The 9,000-nt window shown below is 46.6% G+C and overlaps 1 protein-coding gene across 1 annotated transcript; it reads left to right on the top strand.

Moving 5' to 3' along the window:
* The first annotated feature begins 5,354 nt into the window (after positions 1 to 5,354).
* On the top strand, positions 5,355 to 8,758 carry LOC126272261 (fork head domain-containing protein FD4-like). Its single transcript, XM_049974992.1, has one exon. The coding sequence runs from the start codon at positions 5,418 to 5,420 to the stop codon at positions 6,309 to 6,311; it is 894 nt and encodes a 297-aa protein (XP_049830949.1). The 5' UTR covers positions 5,355 to 5,417; the 3' UTR covers positions 6,312 to 8,758.
* The last annotated feature ends 242 nt before the right edge of the window (positions 8,759 to 9,000 follow it).

Raw genomic sequence — 9,000 nt, 5'->3', positions numbered from 1 at the left:
TATCCAATTAGCTAACACACTAAGATACTTACAATTAGCTCTTGATCGCCAACAAACATGTAACTGCACATTGCCAACCACTCAACAGAAATCCGCAACAGAAGTCCACGACAGACAAACCACAATCTTCCGCACCCGTAAATCCCGTGTCTGACTCATCCTCTGTTACGCAATTGTAGCATGGATTTCCTCTCTTCCAAATTTCTATCTTGGCCTACATACCGCAGAATGCGGATCCACTTTCCCTCTCCCACATGAATCCTCTATCAACTTTTAAAATTTCCCTCCATCTCTTCCATACTGATCACCTACGAATATCCTAATTACCAGCAAACTTGTCAGCACCATCCTATGGTTTCCACGAAACTTTAATCGCTTATCTGACCATGCAGTCCCCCTGAAAATATAACTACACGCTCTACCAAGTCTATCAGAACCCGGGTCTCCCCCACTTCTCAGAACTCCTGTCTCCACCGCACTCTCCAACCAACATTCTAAGTTTTGAATGTAGAATCAAAACACCTTTCAGCCGTCTAAATTCCCAGTTGTTGTTTTATTTGAGCAACTAGTTTCGACGCTATGTTACACCATCTTCAGTCTCTCTGACCGACGTGTAGGAAGAATCTCACATCTGGTCCAGTCAAAATAGTGACTGGTAACCGTAGATTTTTGAAACAGTGATCCCTTCGATCATCATTTGCCGACAAGTGATGATCGAAGGAATCGCTACTTCAAAAATCTACTGTTACCAGTCACTGAATGCTGACCGCTATTTTGACTGGACCAGAGGTGCGACTGACTCTTGGTACACGTCGGTCAGGGAGCCTGAAGATCCTGTAATATAGCGTCGAAACTGGTTGCTCAAATAAAATAACAACTGGGAATTTAGACGACTGAAAGGGCCGGGGTTTCCCAACGATCTGTGTAAAGATGGACTTAGAGAGTCCTAAGGCTTCGTTTCGAGCCTCATCACTCGTCACTCTCCCAAACATCCAGCCACATAAAACACATACTATGCGCTACCCAAAAACCTACCAATCCCATAAAACCTTACCCCGTGGCACTCTATGTAGACTGCTACTTCGTTCGTCCACTTGTAAATATTTAACCAATGAGCCTTTCGTCTTTGAACCAACCCATCTCACCATTTAAACTTTATTTTGTAAAAAGACTTCATTTTTTTGACACCACGTAAGAAATTTAATTATATTTTCAATTTTTAAACTCGTTTGGCTGAAAAGCAGCTAACTGTAACCGCTGGCAGCTATCCCTGCTGCCCCTCCCTCCACCCTTTGCTGATTCAGGAAGGGGAATGAAATAACAATAAAAATGGTTCAAAAGACTCTGAGCACTATGGGACTTAACATCTGAGGTCATCAGTTCCCTAGACTTAGAACTACTTGAACCTAACTAACCTAAGGATATAACACACATCCAAACAATAAAAAATTATCTTTTAACATGACTTAGAGGCAGATACTAGTCTTTACACCAGGCATAATCTACACGTCTCACTACATTTAATGACAAATATCTGCTGCCATCTCCATGTACACAATGCGTCCCCTGCGAGCAATTTAGTTGGACTACGTAAGCCAATCGCCAGCCATGTAAGGTTAATCTGAGGAACTACTTAGGAATCTTCATATTGTTTTCGCTAACAGATAGGCTGAGTGATGAAAAAGGTTTTAGTATGTAAGATATGATTATAGTAATGATGGATGCACAATATATTTTAGATTTCATATTTAACTGGCGTTTGAGTGACATCCCGTGGCAATGATGGGAGCTAGGAGCTGCGAGGCTGCAGAGGAGGTGGTATCTGATGGGGAAAGCAGTAAACACCCACCGAAACTCCAGAGAGTATCGAAGCCTGTCCAGAATTTTCGTATCCGTTCATATCTTCTACATACACTGCAAATTAAAGTTTCCCACCACTTTTTTCTGTCCGTGCGGTTTTTAACACGGTTCTCACTAACAGACAGGCTGATTCTCGAGGAAGCTTCATTTATACATTACCACTGCACCAGACAGGGTACCTGCTGGCTTCTGGTCTCATTAACGAACAGAGCACTCTGCGTTTTATACGACTACTACTTGCGGAAACCATGGTGATTACTATACAGAAGTTGTTCAATGTCAAGAAAAGTTGATCGATTTACAGTAAGTTTGGACTTCATGTACGTATTGTATGTTTCATAATCATACGAGAAATCGACGTCAGACGGTATAAGTCTATAGTCTCAGGACCCTTGTAGACTGATGCGACCTGTACCTATTTCAAGTCACGTAGCACGTTTCGTTATTGTAACTACCTACGGTCACTGATGCTACTACAGGAAAGCGGTCAGAAACTCTCCATAGCCAATATCGAATATGAAGTACAACGCGGGATTGCTACCGTACTAAATTCATTCACCGCCATGGCTTTGACAATGAAGTCTGATAATGTGGACAACCTCCTAGAATTAAACAATTACAAATGAAAATTCACGAGCTCTCCCATTTTGACACTATTATGCCATTTCGAACGGGGTTACTTAGGTTGGATATAAGTCGAATACGCGTCTGAAAACCGAGAGATCGCGGGATAGCATCCCGGACGGACCATGGAAGTTATCATTCTGCCATTCATCTAGAGTTCAACTCCAGAAGTTACCAGGACGTGGTTCGGATTTCACGTAAAACTGTAGATTCTCTTTTCAGGCTTCGATAACTGGGCCGGCCGCGGTGGTCTCGCGGTTCTAGGCGCGCAGTCCGGCACCGTGCGTCCGCTACGGTCGCAGGTTCGAATCCTGCCTCGGGCATGGATGTGTGTGATGTCCTTAGGTTGGTTAGGTTTAAGTAGTTCTATGTTCTAGGGGACTAATGACCACAGCAGTTGAGTCCCATAGTGCTCAGAGCCATTTGAACCATTCGATAACTGGGGTAGGTTAGCGACACCCAAAATCACCGAAACGGCATACAACTGAAAAACTTACACCCGTCCACTGAACCACACGAAATTATTAGGTTGAAAATAGAGCAACAGACAAAACTGTACAACAGCCAAATAAAGGGAAGGATTACTCCTTACGATGACTGTCAGTTTGGTAAAATGTTATAATTCAGCCAATTTTTGAGAGATGTAACAAAAAAAAAAAAAAACCAAAAGACCGGCGTTGTTGGCAGTGACAGAATACGATTCTGTACTACGTATCCAGGTCCTTTGACCACCGTGCAACAAAGTTCTGCTCAGAAACGCGTAGCGTCTACCTAATGAGCGGAAGATTAACGTCTTAGTCCGAATGTCAACAATTTACTCTTTGTCAGTGGAATACAAAAATTCAGAGTTATCAATGACCAAAGCTAAAAATATTAAAAATGCTACATTCTTTTCAGCCGTATTTCCACAGCTTCGTTGATAATTAAATCACTGTGCCTACAGAATGTTAAATATAGAGCGGGAAACGCGGAGCGAAATTGGGGGAACAATCTTACGTTTATACTGGGAAACTGGTGTTTAAGAAAGCAACCGTTAACGGCATGAAGTTGCAAAGGGTAAACCATTGCGTTAAGGACACGCATGAAAGAGAAAAGGTAAAAGCACGCATATTATATGAACTGGTCCAACCACCCGATCCCTGTGTGGGGTTGATCAGGAAGAGATTGGTAGGCGGGGTTGCTGAGCTTAGCGTCACACGATTCGTAGTGTGGTTAGTCTGAACTCTGAATGTTGTGCGGTAACTGGCAAGTCGGGAAAAATTGGGTAACAGTGGAGAATTATTAGTTAGCTAGGGGATGAAGGGATATGATGAAAGGACAAAGAGGTCTGGGGAAAATGTACTTACCCTCACCAGTATGTCTGCTACAGACCGATGTTTGAATGTGAAACAAAGGCTGTGCAAACGCTGTGAAGATAGAAACTGGAAGCATTTGAAATTAGGTGCTACAGGCGAGACGTTAAAAATTAATCGGATATGCAAAGCAGAGAACGCAGAGCGTTGGACGTAGTCGATATGCCGGGATGCAAAGATTAGCTGAGGTCAGTAACGTAGTATAGAAGGAATAAAGTGCGTTATTGCAGAAGTTTGAGCGTTACAGGTTAACAAGGGTTTAGAAAACCGGCGTGACCACCCGATGTCGCTTCCGAAGTCTGTGAAAAACAATTATCAGACGAAGTGTGCTGACACTCTGATAATTGGTAGTAATTAGTGAAGAGAAAATATGGAAACTTAATGTTAGCGGTACTAATGAAGTACGATTCGGGTCGGTGAGGAACAGGGTGGCCAACATCCGCGGTTGAGGGAAGGAAGTAGGTCCGTAGACGGAGCACATACGCGGATTGGTGAGGGAAATCGGCGATATCTTTTTTAGAGAAATCATCTCGGAAATTATCTTGCGCAAAAACCGCTGCTTGTCGCTTAGTGCGAACTCTTCATCTTCGCCAGAACGCTGCCACCGAGCTGGAAAACCGAGAGCTTTTCGCTACTAAAATAGAATATTTAGACTAAGATTTGAGCCACGACTCTTTGGAATGACAGTCTGTTAGGCATTGCACCACTACGCTACGTTTCGAACGGTTATCACATCAAAGTCACCTCAATAGCGTGAATCGTTAAGTTGGTTCAAATGGCTCTGAGCACTATGGGACTTAACTTCTGAGGTCATCAGTCCCCTAGAACTTAGAACTACTTAAACCTAACTAACCTAAGGACACCACACACATCCAAGCCCGAGGCAGGATTCGAACGTGCGACAGTAGCGGTCGCGCGGTTCCAAACTGTAGCGCCTAGAACCGCTCGCCCATCCCGGCCGGCTGAATCGTTAAGTAACTATGAAATGTGAAAGCGAAGGACATGCAGTAACATTTGAAAGATGTGTGAGAAATTTCGTTGAAAAATTACAGTAATTAAATGAATGGATGTTCCAGCTCGATCGTATTTCGAGGCTGTGATACCCTACCAAATAAAGGCATGTGCTACAGCGTAACTAGTTTCGGTGTCGTTAGTCGCGCTGAGACGGCACGCCATTGCTGCAGACGGCTGCTTACGGCAGAGGGATGCGCTGGGGACGCAGGGTGGGAGTGGAGAGATTCCACCTTGTCAGTTTGTTCAACCGGCCGCCGGATTTACGACCGCCGCCTGCCGACAGCGCTGGAAAAACGACGACGTGTGGCCGGTCCGCCCGGTCACGGGCCAATGGCGTGGCGCAGTTTTGCACCTCCTGACAGGCCCGACTCCCCCTCCAGTTCCCCAGCGCCACGCCCCTCGCCTCTCGCGATTGGCCGGCGCCCGCCAACGAGCGCCGGCGTGGGCGTCGGTGCTGGCCGGGAGGGGAGGAGTACCCGGGCCGGTGGTGGGCCGAGAGTCAGTCGCACGCGCACCGCATGCGAGCGATGTTGCTGGAGCACTGCGAGCGGTCCGCGTAGAGAGGAGATGCCGCGCCCCAGCCGGGAGTCGTACGGCGACCAGAAGCCGCCCTACTCGTACATCTCGCTGACGGCGATGGCCATCTGGAGCTCGCCCGAGAAGATGCTGCCGCTGGCGGACATCTACCGCTTCATCACCGACAACTTCCCGTACTACCGGCGCAACACGCAGCGCTGGCAGAACTCGCTGCGGCACAACCTCTCCTTCAACGACTGCTTCGTCAAAGTGCCGCGCCGGCCAGACAGGCCGGGCAAGGGCGCCTACTGGACGCTGCACCCGGACGCGCTGGGCATGTTCGAGAACGGGTCGCTGCTGAGGCGCCGCAAGCGGTTCAAGCTGCTAAAGACGGACAAGGACCGCCTGGAGAACGAGCTGGCCGCGCTCGCCAACATCAACAGGTTCATGTTCGCTCCGCCCCCGCCGCCACCGCCGCCCCCGGCGCTGCCGCCGCCTCCGCCGCCCCCGACAGTGCCGGAGATCACTTCTGTGGTGCCGAGCCAACCGGCGCCGAGGCCGAAACGCGACTTCACCATCGAGAGCCTCATCTCGCCGGACAAGCCCTCCGAGGCGGCTCCGTCGACGGCGGCGGTGGTCGTGCCGCCCCCGGCCGGCGCCCCGGTGACCGCCCCCGCGCCGCGGCTGCAGCCGCTGGTGTACACGCCAGCGCCGTGCTACCTTCACCACCACCATCACCACCACTCGGCGCCGCCCCCGCCGGCCCCGACGTCGGCGAGCGCCGCCGCCGCAGCCGCCGCCGCAGCGGCCGCCGCGTACCTGCACCACCCGTGGCTGATGGCCGCGCCGCCCGCCGCCGCCGCCCCCGGCTTCTACCCCGAGGTGCCCGGCGTTTCGCACGCCGGGCCCATCTTCAGGTTCAGCCCGACGCTGCGGTCCGTCTGACCCGCGGCGCACGCCGTGGCCGCCGCCCCGGACTGCGTGCTGCCGCGGCGGCTCGACGCCCACGCGATGCCGGTGCTGGCGCCCCCCTTACCGCCGTCGACGTCGTCGTCGTCTTCGTCGTGATGGGAAGCGGTGCAGTAGCGCGGGCAACCCGGTGTAAGTTTCTCAAAACAAATCTCTGTCTCCAGTATTTCTGCCTTCTCTAAATTATACCGCTACATTGCTCATTCCTGCATTAACTCTCTGCTGTCACGGACAAAATTAGCTGGGCTACACGCGTGATGTATTACGTGAACTTATGTGCGCAAAGCTAGTTGAATATTTGTGGTCGAACTAAATTCAATGCGACTAACTTTGAGGAGAAACACGAACAAATATATCGTGCTCTTTCGTGTATACGGTATACTCGGATTTAACACAAATTGCCTGCTTCCAGTCTTGTAAAGATGACTCGTTTAGTGATGTATTGTTAGTTTCGGGCACATTTCAGTCATCAGGAACAATAGCATATTAAAATCATATTTTTGACGCAATGAAAAGCTTTACACTAGTAAACATCGAAATGTTAGGCAAAACATTGTTACTTGATTGCTGTATGACTTGTGTTGTGGTGAAATGGTAATTTACCAATAACAAAACGCTTCAGACTACTAAACGTCGAAATCATAAGAAAAAAAAAATTCTTCACAGCTGTACGACTCTTTCTATCGGATAAACAATGTATATACACCTAATATTTCGTTTGTATGACTAGATTCTGAAATATTTGTGACACTTGAGGGAAACAGTGTTATTTGGTCATCACCGTGTCCGCTTGTACTTCGGCGATTGTTACTAAGAATACAGTGAAAATGTGAAGATTAAACAAAGCTGTAAATGTAGAGGAACTGCCAGTAGTTAACGGTACTACGGAGAATACCGCTTTTTCGAAACTGGGATTCACCTCAAAATTTCTATAGTCAATCGGCTTGAGTGTCTAATTAAACATTACGTGATTGATGCGGGCAAGCATGAAGCATAAAGTACAGCGCTGAACCAGTTGTCACCAAAGTAACGGCAGCAGGCGATTTGTTACAAATCTGAAAATTACGGTACAGTTAAAAACAGCGACGCGGTAACATGGTACTCTTTTGTGGAATTTCCTTCTGTAAATTGAAACCACAACATTCCGTTAATTTTATGTTGTCGGCAACCCACGAACCGCTTGTAAACAGGATGCGCAGCCGGCGGTCTCCCGCTGATTTTGTCCGAGGCTCCAGAGGGCGGGGGGAATGGAGCGCAGACCGCCCCTGTCAAATCCCACCGACCCACCGGGTTGCCCGAGCTACAAGTAAGTGTCTGACAGTTGTCATGGAAACTGCTAGCGGATGTCTGGTGAACTGTGCCCTGGTGTGCTCGACTCGATCTGCCGTAGAAACTGTATTATCTCAAGTAGCGTTACCCGGTATTAAGTGTAGCTGTGAGTTTGTCCCACATTTAGGCCTAGCTCTCCATGTGACACAACTTTATGGCCCCCCCCCCCCCCCCCCCATCCTTGCTAGGCTACTGAACTGTATCCTTACTCTCACTGCTGAGACAATGTACTTTCAATATGAAGTGTAAACTCCTGGACGCGTTTCTTCTAATTCCAAGCCAGAGACATGTTGTTTACGTCGCGGTTTTCAGCAGTTAATTTCGGAAAGGATCAATTTCTTTCCTAGTACAAAAATTGATTCATGTAAACAGAAATACAGCAGAGAGACTGCTTCTCCTATAGACGAGAAAAAAGAATTAAAAAAGAACGTTAAATATTTGTAGCTATTAAGCATGTTGACTGTGATCTATGTCTTATTTATGTTTAGTATTAATATAATAAACGGAATTATTATACTGAAATAACCCAAGTGTTAGCGTTCCTTTTTTTAATGAAATTGTTATTTTCCCATTCCTCACGTATGAAAAGAATTAAGTTTTGTTATTAAGAAAGTATGCAATCTGCCAATGATAAAAGTACAATTACAACACAATAAATGGCAACGAAAATTAGGACTTTAATCATCCTTAAAAAAAGTCTCATCATAGAAATTTTGGAGAACATCACCAGTTATCTAGAAGTAGGTCTTAAGAACGTTCTTCCTGTTCTTTTTCCCTAGATAAAACTCAAATTTTATTGCATCACATTATATCCTAATTTTTCGTAAATTATAAATATTTCCCAGTACGACTTATATAGCTTCGTACTTCAGCCAGTCGACATTTCAGTGACATCAGTAACGAAAAGCGACTGAGAACAGAGTGAGAAACCTAGCATTACAAACGATCCACTTAGTTTTCTTATTGTATTTGGATGAATGTAATGTGTCCACATTCCCATATTTTCTATCATGGAGATTATTTACCAGTGGACATCCAACAGATTTTTTTTTAAATGAAAACACCGCTGTTTGACTGTACCGTTGTTTATTTAATTACGACCCAAGTTTCGGCCTTTTATTCCATGCTCAGCAACGTCATAAACTGTTTAGTGACTTGCCTTGCTAGGCGTTTGAACGTATGTTTAAATATCAACGGTTAAAGCAACACTTGAAAATTGCATAAAAGACCGAAACCTGGGTCGTAATTAAATAAACAACAATACGGTCAAATGACGGTGTGCTCATTTAAAAATTATTGTACAACTGATGCACAGCCACCTCAAAAGTCGAAACAA

Source organism: Schistocerca gregaria, chromosome 5 (genome assembly GCF_023897955.1).
Source record: "Schistocerca gregaria isolate iqSchGreg1 chromosome 5, iqSchGreg1.2, whole genome shotgun sequence".
Classification (NCBI taxonomy): Eukaryota; Metazoa; Arthropoda; class Insecta; order Orthoptera; family Acrididae; genus Schistocerca; species Schistocerca gregaria.
Note: the sequence above shows the minus strand (reverse complement) of the source record. Positions and strands in the feature narration are given on the sequence as shown.

Bases quoted from the DNA above. Each gene is read 5' to 3' on its own strand.
- LOC126272261 (XM_049974992.1), top strand. From the start codon at position 5,418: ATGCCGCGCCCCAGCCGGGAGTCGTACGGCGACCAGAAGCCGCCCTAC.